The sequence below is a fragment of the Helianthus annuus genome, chromosome 16 (assembly GCF_002127325.2).
Source record: "Helianthus annuus cultivar XRQ/B chromosome 16, HanXRQr2.0-SUNRISE, whole genome shotgun sequence".
NCBI classification, from domain to species: Eukaryota; Viridiplantae; Streptophyta; class Magnoliopsida; order Asterales; family Asteraceae; genus Helianthus; species Helianthus annuus.
The window spans coordinates 41,729,644-41,748,680 of NC_035448.2; the positions used below are offsets into that span (position 1 = coordinate 41,729,644).

The following is a 19,037-nucleotide window of genomic DNA, read 5'->3' on the forward strand; positions in this document are numbered from 1 at the left end:
CTTACGAATATACATAATGAAAATACAAAACATGCATCACGGCAAATTTCCTTAATTATAACATGGTGTCAATGTGTTATTGGTTGTTCGTCTAACAAACGCAAAACCAATAGGGCTATGCAACACAAAAGTAATAGACTTTTAGGTAGTCGGGGCATGCCGTGTGATGGGCATGGTAACACCGCTTCAACCACGGAAGTGGTGGTTTGTTTCGTGGTGGGTATCACGGTGATGGTGGGGAATGTATCAGTTGGCAAACGGTCATGAGACCGTTGAAATAAAAAAAAATAACTTCTTTTTAACACGATATATACATACACACACCAAATCTTAAATATTTTCACACACTTCACTACTAAAAAAACCACTACAACATCACACTTCAACAAAAAGAAAAAGAAAAAGAAAGAAACCAAGTGGAGGGTTCAAGCAAAAGAGCGTTGGCTACAAAGAAAAAATTTAGGCCGAAGGTTTGTGCTAATCTAGCCAAACCAAATAGATTTCGTTTACAAGACGAAACGTTACCAAACCGACTGTTTCCAAATGATTATACACAATTATACACCCAACCCAACATGTCAATCTAAACCACAACCGGTCATTTCACTTTAACTCCCGACCCGGTGGACAAGCATCTTATTGACTGTTTCGTGTATCGTGAACCAACCCCCCATTACCGAAACCTACCATTTCGTAACCCGGCACGTGAATTACCTCCCGACTCGGATTAAGAAGAAGAAGACGAAGAAACCATTTCGTAACCCGGCACGTGAATTACCTCGCCACTCGGATTAAGAAGAAGAAGAAAAGAAGACGACGACGACACGACGACGGTGACGAGGACGACGACGACGATGAGGACGATGTAGACTTGCCATGACCAAGTGATTAGTTTGTTACATTTTTTATTAGTTCGTAAATTATTAATTATTTCACGATGTAGACTTGCCCATGACCAAGTGATTAGTTTGTTACATTTTTTATTAATTCGTAAATTATTAATTATTTCATTTGAATCATGTAGACTTTATGTGGATCGGATCGAGGCCGATTCATCAAGATCGCACCAAAAGAGTACACAAAAACCTATAAAAGGAAATCTTTGCCTCACTTGCCGGCATGGGAGATTGTGAGATCACATTCCAAATGGGTTCTCGTTCCATTGATGGATCTTTAAAGTCCAACGGGTAGTCATACCAAAAAACGAACAAAAACATCTAAGTCGGGAAATTACACAACCTCAATGGATGGGTTATCAAGTAACATGCCCGAAATCAATTTAAATGACGACCCCATCGACTACACAAACATTATAACCTGAAACATGTGTAAAAAGAGAGTGTCAACTAAAAATAGTTGGTGAGAACATAGGGTTTAAGCAAAAAAAAGTATAAACAATATTTCGATTCACATGGCATACGTATAAAAATCTAAGAAACAAATTGAATCACATATATGGATATTAAGCAGGCACATTCACCGACAAGGCCGCAACGAAAGAAAAATGTGAGGCGTCATCAAGCAAAGGGAAGGAAGGTGTGACAACTCGTACTTTAGACCTATCTTGTAACGTTACGTATTTGCGTGAGCTACCCTAATTGAATAAATGCATGTTTACGTGATATGTGTTTCTTTTGTATGTTACGAATTAAATGATTGTATGTATGTTACTTGAACTCGAACCGCACAACTCCCACTTGATCCCATTAACCCTTTCGGCCCTACACGACTCGAGATCTCAAGGGCGGCCCATTGAGGGTTTCGGCTCACTACACTTGGACTCGGCCCGCTCCCTTTAGCTCGGTTATATGTTTACACGTACACACACTATTAGGGTTTCTACTTCTCACAACTTCGCAACCAAGAACACACACAATCACTCAACTCTCTCGACCGACTCGGAACCAAGGCAGCCGAATAAACCTTCTCATCCTTATTGTTGGATTCGGATCATCCTTTATCTTTCGGTTAGTGTCTAATAGTTTGTTAACCTGTTGATACTTGATACCGAATATCGTAGTTGTAATATTGGTTGATGATATTTTTACTTGATTCGTATGTTGTATGAATACATGATGTCCGGATGGAAGGTTACTGTTTTGTCATTATTCTTGTTATTAATCGGTTCGCATATATGATTGTAACCGGCTGTGGTGATTATGATTTAGGTTGCATGTTAGTCCATAAGTTGATTAATCACATGAAACCGATGATAGGGGCTGCATGTGGGTAAACAATTGTTCTTGATAATGATTATGAACATGCTTGAATATGGATTAATTGTTGATTTGATCTGTTTTCGAAACTGCCCAACTTGTTAGCTGAAATCACGGAATTGATTGAGATTGAATTAAGGAAATCAGGAAATCAGTTACACACCTAGTTGCGACATAGATTGCGAGTCGAGACCTCACAGTCTCGACTCGAGACCACAAACAGCGCAACACGAGACCATGGTTGCGGATCCGGATTACGACTCGAGACCGTGTGATCTCGACCTGATCATGACAACCCGAGACCTGCATTGCGAGTCCCGTTGCGACTCGAGACCTGACTTGTGACCACCTAGTCTCGAGTGATTTGGGCACAAGTCGAGACCTCCTTTTGTTGCGACTCGAGATCCCTAGTCTCGACTCGAGACCGGCTACACATGCACACTGTTTGGACTTGCACTGTCACGAGCCCAATTGATTGGGCCGGATACTTGAACTTGTTACGTGTCTGCTATTGGACTGCTATGAATACTTGTGCATGCCATGATTATATTTGCCACAATACGTGTAGAACCTATGTGCTATATTCGAATACGAACCTGACTTGTATGATAACCATGCTAGGACGTGGTTGATCACTAAATAGCTTAACCGAACTTTGTGTATCTGCCGAGCAAACCCAAGGTGAGTTCACACTCTTACCAAGGCATGGGATTCCCGGGGTGTTGGGAATGGGATTGAAAAGATAATATTGAATAGATTCATACGGACACTATTACTAGACTACCATACCATCGTCCTCGGTTGTGCAGGACACATACGTAAAACCTACGTATACCTAAGTTACTCACTGTCCTTAGGATGCGAAGGACACTCACGTAAAACCTACGTGAACGGATACTCACTACTGCCTCGGTTGTGTCAGGCACTTACGTAAAACCTACGTAAACCCCCACGTACCCCTATCCTCGGTTGTGAAGGATACTTACGTAAATCCTACGTAAATTTGTACGTATTTCTGTTCTCGGGATATGTAGAACACTTATGGTAACGTATAGTCTAGTGGATAAATAACATGGGAAGCCCCCACCAATAGAAACCAATATCGGCCCAGTAGAGCCACATGTTACATACGGACTGACTGTTATGCTTTTACTTACTGGTGAACTCGCTCAACTAGTTGTTGACTCTCTACTGCATGCCTTGCAGGACCTTAGGTACTAATGGAGCTTGCACAAGGAGGAGCAGGTCGTTGTGGACAATGGATCGTGAACACTTAATAAACACTTATGACGTTTCAAACATTAATACTTATGTTGGGTTTTACGTTAATGCTTCCGCTACACTTATTTACATTGGTTTTGATGAACACCTTTCGTATTGATGGATTTTTATCACTACTTATTTACATGTTCAATATGATTGGTGGCTTGATCCTGGTCATGTCACGCTCCCAAGCGGTGGTACTCCGCGTGTGGGATTTTGGGGGTGTGACAGAAGGTTTGGTGGATGTTGTCTCTGAATACAAGGAGGCAAAAATGGTGGAAATTGTGGACAATAAAGAACGGCACATAGCGTTGGTGAAATCAAAATTAAAAAGAGATGAAACATACATCAAACACTTGCACAAAGAAGTGAAGAACCGGGATTTGAAAGTTGCCACGGAGCTGCATAAAAATGCCATAGAACCGTGGTTGTCGATTCTACTAGATCGCAAACGGGAAATTCTGCTAAGCGGGGTTGGCCTGTTAACTTTTAGGTTGTTTTTTTTTAATATTTTAGGTTAATTTTTTTTATTTGTAATTTTTAGGTTATTTGTATTTGTTTTAATGTACTTTTTTTGATTTTAACGAAAAACCCGTTTTTAATTATTTGTCTTTCATATTTTTATGTTTTTCAAATAATTGGTGGTGCAAGTGATTTAGTGATGGTGTGACAGAATTTTAACAGAATAAGATGGCAACTTGTGATTGGCTGGTTGTTTAGTGATGAAGTAATGGTCACCCATTCTCTTGTTAACGTATAAAAATGGTCCACGTGTCTAGTATCAATTGTGGTTCCATTATTATAAGATTTTATGACGATTAAATGGAGAAATTTAATAAGAAAATGTGAGTATTTAGTTAATAGTGTGATTTTCCTTCATGAAAATTGGGTGGTCATCGTGGACTCCTTCACTACCCTATGCCAAGAACATGGATACGATTGGCTATCTTTCCCCCTTATCACTTAAAACCTTGTAATTCTTTCTATATGCATTACTCTCTTCTTCAACTCCACCTTCACCTCCCAACAAATTAAGCCAAAGATAATCTTAAACATGAATGGCAGCCTCCCGGATCACCATAACTGGCCACAACCAGTGTTGTCATACAGTGAAGCGGTTCGGGAGCTCCATGCAACCATAGAGAGTGAGTGGGACTCGGTTAAACAGTCGGCTTGCCAGACTGCAGCTGGACGGGCACTATGGAACCATGTTGTAAATGACCCATTAGCCGAGTTGTTCGCGGGTGAGACGTATTTGAAAAATCTTTATGACAAGATCAAGAAAGACCGGTTGAATAATGCGCCGGAGGTTTCTGGTGTGATTCTCGCGGTTAGGACTCTGTGGTTCGATTCGAAGCTGGAGCTTGCGGTTGAGTCGTTTGGTGGTGGTGGAGCTCAGGTTGTTCTTCTCGGTGCAGGTTGGTGATCCTTTTCCGTTCATTATCGGTTTTGCCGGTTTTGGAGGTTGTACACCTGTACTGTTGTTTTTCTTATGTAAACATGAATTATGCAGGAATGGATACGCGGGCGTATCGGTTAGAATGCTTGAAAGAAAGTGATGTTTATGAGATAGATTTTCCGGAGGTGATGCAAATGAAACATACTTTACTTCAAGCAGCAATCGGATTGATAAACGAGCCGACGATGATCGCGAAATCGCTTAGAAGAATAGCGGTAGATATCAGAGACGACGACTGGTTCAAGAAGCTTATGGAATCCGGGTTCATCCCCGAGAAGAACACCGTGTGGATTCTCGAAGGAATCATTTATTACCTCCCTCATTCTCAAGCCATGGGAGTGTTGAAAATAATAGCCGACAACTGCAGGATCACACACACGGTTTTGCTAGCGGATTTCATGAACAAACAATCAACCGCACTTTCGGCTACCAACTACCACTTCTACAGTGACTGGCCTGATCAACTGCTTCCGTCTCTAGGGTTCTCCGATGTCAAACTTTCACAAATTGGTGACCCGGATGCTGATTACGGTCTGTTGCATGATCCACATAATCTGTTTAACCGGCTGCGCGGTTTGCCAAGGTCCATCCAAAACCACCCGGATGATGGAACTCCGTGCCGTCGGTTGTATTTGGTGCAGGCTTCCGGTTCACCCAACGGTTCTTGATGAGCGGAGATATGTTATATATGTAGATTTGTTTGCATTAATGTGATTCTTTAAAGAAGCAGTAAGAAGATAGTAAATGATGAACAACTAAACACAAAGTTGGAGGTTTACATGATGAAGAAGTAAATGATTTAAAGTTCAAGACAATCTTTAATCCCCTGCTCAAAATTGTTAAGAGAAGATATGGTATCCATTAGTGCATCAGCCACCTTCTGTCTGTAGCAAAATATATATAAATATTATATTATATCATATTATTATATGTTTGATTTAAAAGTACTTTTGGAAACTATATTTCATGTTTGATTCAACAAAAAGGTACCTATCAGATGCAAGCTGAGGGGCAGATCCATTTGCCACACTATTAAGAGAACTAAAAGACCTGCAATTAGAAATGCAACAATGGTGTAACACTCTTTTGACTTTTATGTATCCAAAACTCAAGAAACATGAACATAACTCAAACTCGTGTCAATTGGGTCACAACTTAAAAAAGTTTGATGCGTATGGCGTTTGTCCCAGACGGACGTGTCATACGGGCCATATGACAATGCGAAATTGGTCATATGTAGAAGTGCACAAATCGGATTCAAACACTAAATCGGTTCAGGTTGTTCAATAAAAAGTAAAAGTTCGTTTCAGGTTCAAACCGGTTCGGGTTTTTTTTTTTTTTTGGTTTTTTGACCAGCTTTGATTGGTTTTTACCGGTTTGGTTGGGTTCCAAAGGAGAGGATTACAAGCTAGTCCCGAACCTACGGTTTCTATCGGGTTCAAACCAGTTCCTCTCCATATCGGTTTTGGTTCGGGTTGACCTTCGGGTTCTGTTCACGAACCAGATTAAATGTGTAGTCATATGGGTCCTAATGTGTGCGTGGGTCAGTTTTTGCTCAAAACCATAACCATAACCGCGATGTCGGTTAATGGATAATCATAACCATAACCGATCGGTTATGACGGTTTCGGTTAATCAGTTTTGATGGTTATAGTGGATCAGTTATGGGCCGGTAACCGTGAATTTAGGCCTAGCTAAAAGTAACTTGATTTTTTTTACCATGGAATAAATTGTTATTACACATTTGTATATATTATGTATACTAGAAAGTAAATATAGTTTATAATATTGATACCATTTATTACCAAATACTCAAACAAAGCATATGATATAACTCGTAAATTCAAACAAACATTCAACCAAAACGATCAAATACTGAAAAAGTGATGAAATGAAAAGTCCAAAATTAGACAAAGATTTACTACACGTCGGTTCGGTTCAGTTATGGTGGGTATGGAAACCAATGTTGTAAGAATCGCTAGGCGCTAGTCGGTCGGTGGGGTACCGAGTAGCGATTAATCGGGATTAATAGGGATTAATCGGAATTAATCGGATTGGGTTTTTTATATGTAACTTTTAGTTATATATATACATACACATTTTTATATGTAGTTCTTTAAAGTAGACATGTTTTAACACCTCATGGACCCATTATTTAAGTAAATGCTGGGAATTTATAAAGTTTGGTCGAAATTTGGCCGGGATCTAGCCAAAATTTGGCTAGAATAGCACCGCCACTGACCGCCAGCGATTAATCAGCCATTAATAGGTGAACCTCCAACTAGTGATTAATCGGGGACTAATCAAAGGCTAGTCGGGATTTTTACAACCATGATTGGAAACATTGATAACCATAACCGACCCGCTACTTTCGGTTTTCAGAAAACCAATTAACCGACCCACCGGTTTTTGGTTTGGTTCGGTTTTGTCGGTTAATTCGGTTTTTTGCACACCCCTAGGTCCTATGACAGGCGAAAAATGGTCACATGAGGTCCCCTATGAGGTGGTGTTTGCCACATCATACGGCTGTACGATATGTTTGATTGACGAATGACCAATGACGACGTCAAATGGCCCGTACGACCATTTTTCGCCCTATCATATGGCCTGTATGATGTGACAGGTGTATAGATTTGGGGGTGTTGTCTCTTTAGCATCACCCACGATCCCATATCCCATCATCCGAAACCCTAATGTTGACAAGTTTTTTAAAGCTAACAACCGTTTGTTAAAACTTAAAACTACAAGTACCTTTCTAAATCACTGAGCTTAGCATCCGCCTCCAACTTTATTGGATCCTTGTCATCGAGTAATGAAGCCGCATTCTTCAAGACCAACTTGAATGTGCAAACCTGCATGTTGAAATGAATCAATGATCTTACAGTTTAAACTTATAAGAGAACATGTATGACAACAGAAATAGAAAATCAATAAACTGAAATGATATGTGCATCAACTATAAACTGGTACAACAATATAACAGAACTAACAGAAAGTCTAACTATACTAACTGACTAATAGAGTAATAGTTCTCCTAATTCATTTGCTAAAAGTAAGGTGCATGGTTAAGAAATAAAACCTCAACTCCGGTATTCGACTGAAAGGTAACGATAGAATTCCTCTCCTGTGGAATACAATCCCTCGATGCCGATATAACCAGTCTTCCAACCTCTTCCAGATCCTTCTCCGGCGATGTACCGCTACCTGCTGCCAATCAAATCAACCAATTTCAAAACACATTTAACTTCAATCTACTCTTATGAAAAAAATTGGGGCAAAGTACTGCACTTCTCCCTTTAATTGTTCTTTTTAGAGTTAGGGGCTGTTTGGCAACTTCTGAATGGTTAAGTGCTGAACCAGTAAGATGTCTGAACCATTAAGTGTTGAACCGGTAAGAGGTCTTTACTATTAAGAGCCAGTATAATGCTTAACCGTTTAGAGACAAATGTCTGACCAATTCAGATTAGAGGTCTTAACCATTCAGAGGCAAATGTCTGAACCATTCAGACATCTGCTCCGAAACAAACAGTCTGAACCATTAAGTGTTGAACCAGTAAGAGGTCTGAACCATTAAGAGCCAAACAAACAACCCCTTAATTGCCATTTTCGTCCCTGTGGAATGTCCAATTATGTCAGTCGAGGCCTAATTTCAAATTTGTACCATTTCCGTTCCTGGCATTCTCGAAACATGCCAGTTCTGTCCAAAAAACTAACAGCTGTAAAAACCTGCTGGCATAACTGGACAAACCACACGGACGAAACTAGCAACAGACGTTAGTTTTCGGATGAAACTAGCATGTTTCAAGAATGTCAGGGACGAAATCGGTACAAATTTATAATTTGGCCTGGAATGGCATAATCGGTACAAGTAAACCGGTTTTTTAATGAACTAACTAGACCCATTAGCCCAATATGATTTAAAATTACATTCTTTTGGTCCCATTTTTTACTACTAGAAGAAACAGTACTGATTAAAAGATACGCAGATTGAAGGCTGTTGCGAGAGGCATCAATCGGAGCTAACAAATACTTGGCCGCTTTCTTCTTCTGATCTCTCAACCAATCCTTTGGTCCTGCTGAAACAATTCAAAATATCAGATAAACACATTAATCCAAAACAAATTGAAAATATTGGGTTACGTACAAATGCCGATTGAGAATGCGGTGGCCACGGGTGGTTGAGGGAGGAAGGGGATGAGGGAGGCTATAGATGTTAGAATGACGCTGGCGGCGGCATCTCTGCGGGTGAGAAGAGAGGAGGGGTGATTGGGGTTTGAAAGTGGTGGTGATTTTGGGGGGAATAGGGCGGTGGTGGTGACGGTGGTGGAGGGGATAAGGGTGGAAATTGACGGTGGTGACATCCTTGCGGGTGGTGTTATAAAATACTAATATTATTATTTATTTTTTTTAAAGAAAAGAGATTTTATGTGGATAAGTTGTAGTTAGACCCCTACACTATGTAACTTTGCATATCACCACTTTAGTAACTAAAACTATGATGTGGGGCCAATGATATCTAGATCAAATGATAAAATGCTTTCATTTCTATTGAGAGATGCAAGTTTAACTCTCACTTGGTGTAGAGTGAGGCATTGGTGGGCAATGATAGGAGACTCAGGGAAACCTGGGTTCGATCCTTAAGCCAAGCGGGTTTTACCGGCAATTTCACCGTCGTGCCTACGAGCGGGTGGATTACCCCGTTTGGCCTAGTGGGCGCCCCGAAAGTGTTCGGGATTGATTCTGTTGGCCGTTCAAAAAAAAAAAAAAACATTAATATATGCAAGATAATTTGAAAATTAACAAAGTGTTAGAAATTGTTGGTTGGATTAAAGTGTTGTTATCATGATAATTGATAATAAAGTGCAATTTCAGGACAATGTTTGATGACCGGTCTCTATTATCTTTGTAATGATATGGATGTTAAAAGATTAACAAAGGTTAAATTAACGCAACCAATTACGAACGAAGGTATCTTATAATGAGTACTGCATCACCCATTTATGTAGAGTGTTGTAAATACAGATAGTTGTGGTGCGACAACGGTTGTGCAACATTGCCCAACATCACTCGGATGATTGATCTTATGAGCCTACAACGAACATCGATAATAAAACCACTGATACATAGCAATCTGTCTTTGTACGTGTTTAATTGAGCTATGAATCGATGATATTTCTTTTCTTAACTTTTTACCTTAAGTAGCAAACCTAATACTGTATTGTTATTTCCACCTTAGATACGCAAGGAAAGGAAACCAACACTACACGAGTCAAATATGTCTATTGTGATAAATTTTTTTTTTTTTTTTTGTTAGGATTTTATATGATTGCTGATAATACACAAGTAAAAAGTTGACATGCAAGACATTATTTTTAGCTTGATGGGACTGAATCATTGATACACGAATGCAAGTAAATACATAAACAAGAATACAAGATATACTACTCTCATAGAAATCTATGTAACTATATCCTGACATAATTGTAGACAAATAACACTAGTGTACATAACTAGTTTAATGAATTTCTCCAAACATAAAAGGTTGAACAATACAAGGGTTATTGGAATTTATCACCCCTAAATATTGGCTATTGGCCGCTGCCACACTCAACTATCACTTTGACGCTTGTCACCCCCAACTTAACACTTAGTGCGTTCTGTCACCATATCGTTAACTGATTACTAACTTTTTATCCTGTTACTATACTTTTGGGGTGTCCTAAGATCCCTAAAACCTTCCTAAGATCCCTATGACACCACCAAAATTATAGTAACATGATTAAAAGTTAGTGACCAGTTAACGACGTGGTGCCAGAATACATTAAGTGTTAAGTTGGGGGTGACGAGCGTCAAAGTAATAGTTAGGGGTGACAGCGGCCAATAGCCAATAGTTGGAGATGATAAAATCCAATAATCCTAAATACAATGATATCTATGCCTCCTGAATATTATAACTATAAAATAACATAAAAACTGAGAGGATCAGTAAAGTACAGGGGTTTTTTTTTTCATGTGATTTTGGCAAAGTTGGGGACTAAATACGTTACAAAGTGTAGGATTAGGATCAAATACAAAGGATCCTAATTGTAAGAAATGTAAGAAGGATTTATAGAGTGACAAGTGTCCAATAACCTAAAAAAACCCACTACACAAAAAAACCCACTACAAAAAAAAAAAAAAACCCTTAAACATCCACCACCACCAAAAACCTAAACCCTCCCCCCCCCCCCACATCACCCACCATTTTTTTTCCCGAGGGGGTGGGAGTTTAGGTTTTTAGGTGGGGGTAGGGGTGGGGGTGGGTGTTTAGTTTTTTTAGGTTTTTGGGGGGTGGTAGGGGGGGGGGTTAGGTTTTTTTTAGGTTTTTGGGGGGTAGGGGTGAGGGGGGGTTAGGTTTTTTTGGGGTTTTTTTTGTGAGGTATAGTTTTTTTTTTTTTTTTTTTTTTTTTTTTTTGCCGCGGGGGGGGGGGGGTGCGTTTAGGTTTTTGGGTGTGGGGGGGGGTAGGTTTTTGGGTGGTGGTGGTGGTGGGGTGGGGTGGGGGTGGGTGTTTAGGTTTTTGGTGGTGATGTAGTGGGTTTAGTTTTAGGTTATTGGACATTTGTCACTCTATAAATCCTTCTTACACTTTTTACAATTAGAAACCTTTGTAGAATAACTTGACCCACAAAGTGTAAACTATCGGGACCATCTATATACTTTTCGAAAGCTAGAGATCAAATCTAAAATTTTGGTTTGGTAGTTAAACCAAAGGGACCATCCGTGTATTTTACTCTTAAATTAAAATACATAATACATTTAAACGGTTCGGTAGGCCTAAACTTCTTGGTTGACCTTTAAAACTGTAAACCAAACAAAATACTTGTTTCATGATTCTTCAAACTGGTCACCTAACTTGTATAAATACTATTGCCAAATCGTGTGAATGCAATTTAATTGGTTTCTAACTAATATAACTTCACACCAACCGGTGTATTTTTTATTATTTTTTTAACTGCCAACAGAATTAATTCCGAGCACTCTCGGGGCACCCACTGGACCAAACGGAGTACTCCGAGAGTAACCCGAGTCCACCACCAATTCCGAGGAAAACCCAGTAACCCACCTGCCCGTAGGCACGACGGTGAAATTACCGGTAACACCTGTTTGGCTCAAGCATCGAACCCAAGTTTTCCTAGGTCTCCTATCATTGTCCGTGCCTCACTCTGCATCAAGTGGGAGTTGAACCTGCAACTCCCAAAAGAAATGTAAGTCTTCCACCATTTGATCTAGAATGATTGACCCAACCGGTGTATTCAATGGTTTTCTTACTTGTTAGTGAGTTTTAAAGTTAGAAATAGCATAAATAATAAGTTTATCTAAACAATAGTGAAACCTGTTACTGTTCAGGACCTAGTTAAACATCAACATTAATTAATGTCCACTCTTTAAGTTTTAAGTCCCATAAGCTCCCTTTAATTCAAGCATTTTTTTCTTGAATATTTAAGGTACAATCATATTACTTTACTACAATAGCATGTCACAAAGCTACACTCTTTGCAATTTACACTTAACTTCAAATGGATCTGATCAAGCACAACAATACATGCTTTTGCAAGCACAAAATCTCAGAACCATATAAAGAATTGGCACCAAACCAGTTTTTTATATACTCTTACCTCACATCGCGGATCCAATCCCCTCAAACATGACAAACAAGACGACGTTTGTCAAAATTTCAAGACCATTTTAAGTTTTTAACGGCTTTTCATCATCTAGTTTCATCTCGTCTCTCCACAACGTTACGTTCCAGGAAAATCTCACTGGATAGTCTTATCATCTGCACTGCTTCCCTGAGAGTTGTCTCTCCTGGAAAGCTTTGTACCACTGTTACCCTCTTTGTTTGTTTGACTTTGACCTTGACTATTCGTGCTCCCCGAAAAGCTCTGCCTCCAGTTACCAAACAAAGCCGCACTCCACGACGTTCTTGATGAACCGTTTCGTAATATTTCAGCACTGAAGTCTTCTTCCCTTACAACCCGAAAAGGGTTTTCCAACGCTTTCAAAATATGAGCCATATGAGGGCGTTTTGCCGGCTTTGGATTTAGGCAAGACTTGGCCACTATGGCTACTGCCCATACCTCGTCCAGTAAGTCTTCGTCTATAACTAGCGATTGATCAACGAATTTGGATATCAAATCTTTGTCGTAGTTGTTGATGAAAGTCAAAGTCTGGTCAAGCCATTCTTTTGTGGATGTATCTTCTGGATTGCTGATTCCGAGTTTACCCGTTACCAGCTCAAGTAAAACTTTCCCGAAACAGTATACGTCATACGCACAATTAGGAGGTGGTGGTCCTGTTTGTTCCAAAATATAAGTTTTAACTTAACGGAAAATTATATAAACGAAACAGAGGGTAATACAAAAGTAGTTGATGTTATAAAGATGTTCACATACCAGAAGGTGTTGATTCAGAGCTCCTGCACATCCACAAAGAAGAACAAAAAGGTATAAGTATGTTGTCATTGAGATAAAACACAACCCAAATCGACCCATTAAAAAGCAAATGGGTCAATAGTGGCAACTCTACTCGAACCTCATAGAAGAGATTTATATGTCGCAAATTTCACATAACAAAAGAAATGATACTTACGATGAAATTCGCAGCAGTTTCGTGATAACATTCTGACTATTATCCACTTCTTGAGCACAAACTTCACTCAAGCTTCCAAGACATACATCATATTTATCGTCAAGTAGGATGCTGCTTGCTTGAATATCTCTGTAAATCAGAAAAAAAAAAATAAATAAATAAATAATGGCCCAACGTCTACACAACCAGCAAGAAACGGAAGATTTTTGTATAGTATTAAGAGTAAACTGCCATTTTGGTCCCTGAGGTTTGGTTACTTTTGCCACTTTAGTCCAAAAATCAAACCTTTTGCATCTGGGTCCCTGTGGTTTCAGTTTTATTGCCATTTTGGTCCAAAAATGAAATCAGGTCATACTTGTCTTATAAAATCCTGCAATTTTGTCATTTTCCTCAGGGGCAAATCAGGTCATATTTGTCTTATAAAATATGGTATTTATTTATAAAAAAAAAATGATCATTTTGCCCTTGCGGAAAATGACAAAATAACAGAATTTTATAAGACAAATATGACCTGATTTCATTTTTGGACCAAAATGGCAATAAAACTGAAACCACAGGGACCCAGATGCAAAAAGTTTGAGTTTTGGACTAAAGTGGCAAAGTTGACCAAACCACAGGGACCAAAATGGCAGTTTATTCTAGTATTAATAACCGAAAATTAAGTTTTTAATTACCTATGAACAAGGGGAGGATCGCAGTCATGATGCAAGTACGCTAACCCTTCAGCAGCTCCGGTAGCAATTTTTAATCTCGTGATCCAATCCAACGACTGCAAACCATCGTCTTCCAAACTGGTAGATCTGTACAAAGAATTTGATAGATCTCCATTTGGCATGTACTTGTACACCATGAGTTTTTCAGTTTCGTGTTCTAAACAATGTCCTAACAGAGGTACCAATCTGGTGTGCGTACCCTTACTGTATAACTGCAATTCTGACATGTAACAATCTTTTCTCGAGGATCGCATATCGATTCTCTTGATAACTACGTCAACTCCGTCTTCTAATCTCCCTGAAAAGATGTCTCCACTGTGGCCATGCTTAATAAGGTTTGTGTCCCTAAAACCGCTTGTAGCTTGCAGCATTTGCTCGTATGTAAATGAATTTGTGAAGCTTATTATATCAATTGGAATATTTTGATCGATCGTGTTTCCTTCTTCTTGTACCGGTTCTACATTTGCACTTCTTTGGCTTAGACATCTCTTATTACATGTTTTAAACATTATAACCATTATTATAACTATAATTACGACGACGCCAAGCCCACCAAAAACTCCCGCCAACACATATTTCAAGCGTTTGCTACTCTTTTTCGGCATTGGAGGTTGCACTGGAGCCATGGAATCTCTATCAAAAGGAAGATCGACCCGATCATAAAATGTTTCACAGTCGTTCAAACTCTTTTGGTCCGAGCGTCCACGAAAGCAGTTTCTTGATAAGAAGATAGTTTCATTTCCGGTACTAACCACTAAACCCTGAAGATAATTGTTCGAGAGATCAACGAAACCAACATTTCGAAGACTGGAACTCACGTTTCCATAGAACTGATTATTTGAAAAGTTTAAGCTGACACGAGAAGCATTCGGAAATGCTATGAAATCCGGAAGTTCGCTAGTTAAGTTGTTGTTAGACACATCAAGAAAGACGATATCCGGCATGTTTATCGTCACGTTTCCAAACGAATCACCACCCAAATCATTAAAGCTAAGATCAAGCTCAACCAACTTAGAAAGATTACCAATTTCTGAAGGTACAGAATCAGCAAGGCTATTATTAGAAAGATTCAAAATTTTCAAACCCGAAATCAAACCAACCTCAACCGGAATCGGACCAGATAAGAAATTTGAAGACAAATCAAGAACCTCAAGATTCCTGAGCCCGAAAACCGTAGAGGGTATGGACCCTGTTAACATATTAACCGACAAATTCAAATTCGATAACAACGAAAGCTGACTCAAAGAATCTGGGACAATCCCAGTAAACGAATTATCTGAAAGAAGTAACACATTAAGCTGGTTTAAAGACCCAATTGACTGAGGAATTGGACCAAAAACTGAGCTAGACCTTAGGTCGAGCACCTGGAGTGCACTTAAATTCCGCCCCAACCAGTCAGGTATAGACCCTGGAAGATCAAACCCAGATGAATTAAACGAAACTAATCGAGTACAATTGACCAAAGAATCAATAGCAAAGCTAGGGTTACGTTTCGCAAATCTTGTGCGTTTCAAACCGGACAAATTTATTCCGGTAACCCGGCCGTTAAAGCAGTTAACCCCGGTCCAATTGGCACAGGGGTCAGCTTTTCTCGGCCAGTAAATGGCTCTGATTCCTAAAGAAGCTCGAAGATTTAACAACGCGACTCGTTCTACCCTCGAACTCAGTGGCACCGAGTCCGACTGAGTCACTACCGAGTTAACCAGCAACGAGAAGAAACAGAAGTGGAACAATACCTTGAGCAAATTCTCCATGATTGTTGTGATGAACATCAACTGATGAACATTATACAAGCATGATTGTGTGATGATTGGTGTGATGGGTGATATCCGTGTTAATCATAATGACTGTGTGTGTATGTGTGTGTGTAAATCAGGCGCCAAAAAGAGGCTTTTTGAAGTAATTAAATGCAATCTAAAAGGGAAGTTTGTGAACATATATGTATATTAATGGAAGCGCCAATATTATTCACAACAATATTGGTGAAGATAATAAATAGAGATAATGTGTGTGAAACAATGGATGAAGGGGGAGATCAAGTTGGTGGTGTTGACTGGAGAAGAAAAAGAAGCTAAACCTTTTTTCTTTAACAAATCAATAAGCAATTATATGATTAAGACATATAAGGTGCCGACATGTTATGGTGGTAACGTGTTTTCTCTCTGTAAATTGTAAGTTTGGGTATTTCTATGAATCGTGATGAGATCACTTTCAAATTGAAAAACAAGAATGAATATGTAGGTTTCGTTATGGAAAACCGCATACTAGAATTAGACCAAAAATTTTCCTTATAAAGGCGGCAAACCATCACAACATATCAATTGGCGTTATAATTGTTTGTAGTTATTCAGTTACGTTAGTAGAAAAAACCCTCGACATAAACCCATCAATAGTAACTCTGAGTTACCGTTGATCACCCAACTTGCTTATTGATTAGTAGCATTGCAATAAGGTAAAAAAAGATTTTCTAGTGAGACCCAACATGGGCTTTGCGCCTTGGACTTCGCTTTTAGGGATAGGTTTGGGTAATCCCAACCCCAAACCCGATTATAGAAGGTTGTTCCAAACCCGACCCAAAACCCATCGGGTATACCCGTAAGTTTCGGATACACCCTAAGTTTATTAAAAATACCCATTGGCTATACCCGATCCAAAAGCTGTCGGGGTAACTATCGGGTAAGTATTGATCAATTACAATATGGATGTTACCTAAAGATTACACGTAAATTGTATGCCAATCTTGAAGACTAATATGTAGCCTTTGATGTTACCTAAGATTACACGTAAATTGTATGCCAATCTTAAAGACTAATATGTAGCCTTTGGCAAATCGTGAAGACCAATTGTAAGAACTTTGAATGGTAATTAAGGGTATATTTTCGAAGAAGTAGGGATATTGGGGGTACTAAATAACAAATTGGTGACAACAAAAAGGAAAAGAAAAAAAAAATCTTTCAATCGATTGATCTTGTTGTTTATACAAATCGATTGTTCTTGTTGTTTTGAGTGATTCGATTGTTCTTGCAGAAGTTAAAAAACAAACAGTCTTCTTCTTGCAGACTGCAGAGGTTTGGTCCACCTCTTCTGCTACAGATATCTGCAGATGTGGTCCGCACACTGCAGACGTTTTACCTCTGAAAAAACAAACAACTTAATCTTAGTAGTTTTATTCATCATTCTTTAACATGATTAAGTTGTTGTTTTCATTGTGAATGTCCCAACATAGTTAGAATCATTGTTGTAAAAGTCGCTAATCGGTCGGTGAGGTATCGGCTAGCGATTGATCAGAATTAATCATGATTAATCGGATTGAGATTTTTATATGTATTTTCAGTATACACACACACACACACACATTTATAGGTAATATTTAAGTAGATTGGTTTTAATCCCTCATCAACCCATTTTTTAGTATATAGGATTAATCACCGGAATCTACATGGTTTAGTTGGAAACTGCCCGAGATTTACAGATTTTAGCCGGAACTTTTAACATAAATTTGACCGGAATCGTTGATTTTTGGCCGACCTACTAGGTTTGATTAGATCTGACTACTGATTAACCAAAAACTAATCAGTGCCTAACCGACTAGCAATTAATCACCGACTAATCTCATTTTTACAATAGTGGTTAGAATCATGCAATGTCATCATGTGCAAATTCCTGTGGGTAAATCTTTAGTTCAGTCTCATATTATTATATGATAAAAGAAAAGATAAAGTCAGGATATGTAACCCACTAATGTTCTGTTTTACTTTTGTAAATTTCTTTTTGTGGTCACTGAAGAAAAAAGCATAACATTAACATTTGTCCAATGTTTGGTTGTGTTTTTGTTCTATTAGTACCAAACCCAATCAATTTAACATTATATTGGGATACTGCATTTACTTCCTCTTTTCTTCTTTTTGGTTGCTTCTTTTAGTTGGTAGATATTACTAAGAAACCAGAGTGTGTGGTATGTTTTAAATTTCATATATAAATATTATTAAATTCTGGAACTACTTTGTTAAAATATTAAAACAATTAAAAATCAAATGTAAATATTTATTATTATAATATAATTAGAAAATTGTAATGTAAAAACAATATTGATCGGTATAAAATATGTATCGATTGCTATATCGAGTGTTGGTATTCTATCAAAATTGTATTGAGTCGAACTGATAGTGATCGAATGTCCAAAAATTCCCACTAGTTTATAAAATATCAGAACAGCATGATTGCTATTTGTCAATATAAAACAAAAAATGGTGGCAGAAAACAAATTTTTAGGGGCAGTTTAGTAAAAATAGTAATAAGATATTTGTCGATTTGTGTTCATATTTGTGAAGGGAATAACGAAAAGTCATAATGATTATGGTCTTCGAGAAACAGTCAATGATTTATACGTAAGTGTCCGCTAGTATTTAATTTTCCTAGTCTCACAAGATAGTTATAAAAAAGACTTGGAATATAACGTCTTATCTTATTTGTCCTAATATTCAGTTTTTCTTGTTCTTTAAAATACATCTGAATTCATAGGAAAAATTTTGGACTTCTTAATGATTTAAATTTTAAACCTTACTTTATATTATAGTGATTAAGTTAGGTTACTGTATCAATAGATATGTGTCTTAATATATAAATTGGCTTAATTCAAGAAGTGAACATGGATTTTTTTATTTTTTTAATCGTATTAAACACATATTTTAGTCATATAATATAAAAAAAAGATCTAACACTAGTAGAGTAATTAATGTATAAAAAATAATTTTACA

At 38.3% G+C, this 19,037-nt stretch overlaps 3 protein-coding genes across 4 annotated transcripts; 1 reads left to right on the forward strand and 2 right to left on the reverse strand.

Moving 5' to 3' along the window:
- The first annotated feature begins 4,317 nt into the window (after window positions 1-4,317).
- LOC110915352 (putative S-adenosyl-L-methionine-dependent methyltransferase Mjls_1072) lies at window positions 4,318-5,885 on the forward strand. The gene is made up of 2 exons (XM_022160031.2): window positions 4,318-4,897; window positions 4,993-5,885. The coding sequence occupies exons 1-2, from the start codon at window positions 4,534-4,536 to the stop codon at window positions 5,604-5,606; spliced, it is 978 nt and encodes a 325-aa protein (XP_022015723.1). The 5' UTR covers window positions 4,318-4,533; the 3' UTR covers window positions 5,607-5,885.
- On the reverse strand, window positions 5,664-9,366 carry LOC110915353. Of its 2 annotated transcripts, none has more exons than XM_022160033.2 (6): window positions 9,083-9,366; window positions 8,907-9,014; window positions 8,018-8,142; window positions 7,690-7,790; window positions 5,929-5,988; window positions 5,664-5,822 (listed from the first exon to the last, which is right to left on the reverse strand). In XM_022160033.2, the coding sequence occupies exons 1-6, from the start codon at window positions 9,297-9,299 to the stop codon at window positions 5,738-5,740; spliced, it is 696 nt and encodes a 231-aa protein (XP_022015725.1). In that variant the 5' UTR covers window positions 9,300-9,366; the 3' UTR covers window positions 5,664-5,737. The 2 variants fall into 2 exon arrangements, with proteins under 2 accessions (XP_022015725.1, XP_022015724.1); XM_022160032.2 differs by having other exon boundaries at window positions 8,018-8,145.
- A 3,087-nt stretch (window positions 9,367-12,453) lies between these two features.
- On the reverse strand, window positions 12,454-16,342 carry LOC110918092 (probable LRR receptor-like serine/threonine-protein kinase At2g16250). The gene is made up of 4 exons (XM_022162470.2): window positions 14,242-16,342; window positions 13,568-13,696; window positions 13,372-13,394; window positions 12,454-13,271 (listed from the first exon to the last, which is right to left on the reverse strand). The coding sequence occupies exons 1-4, from the start codon at window positions 16,050-16,052 to the stop codon at window positions 12,736-12,738; spliced, it is 2,499 nt and encodes an 832-aa protein (XP_022018162.1). The 5' UTR covers window positions 16,053-16,342; the 3' UTR covers window positions 12,454-12,735.
- Window positions 16,343-19,037: the final 2,695 nt, after the last annotated feature.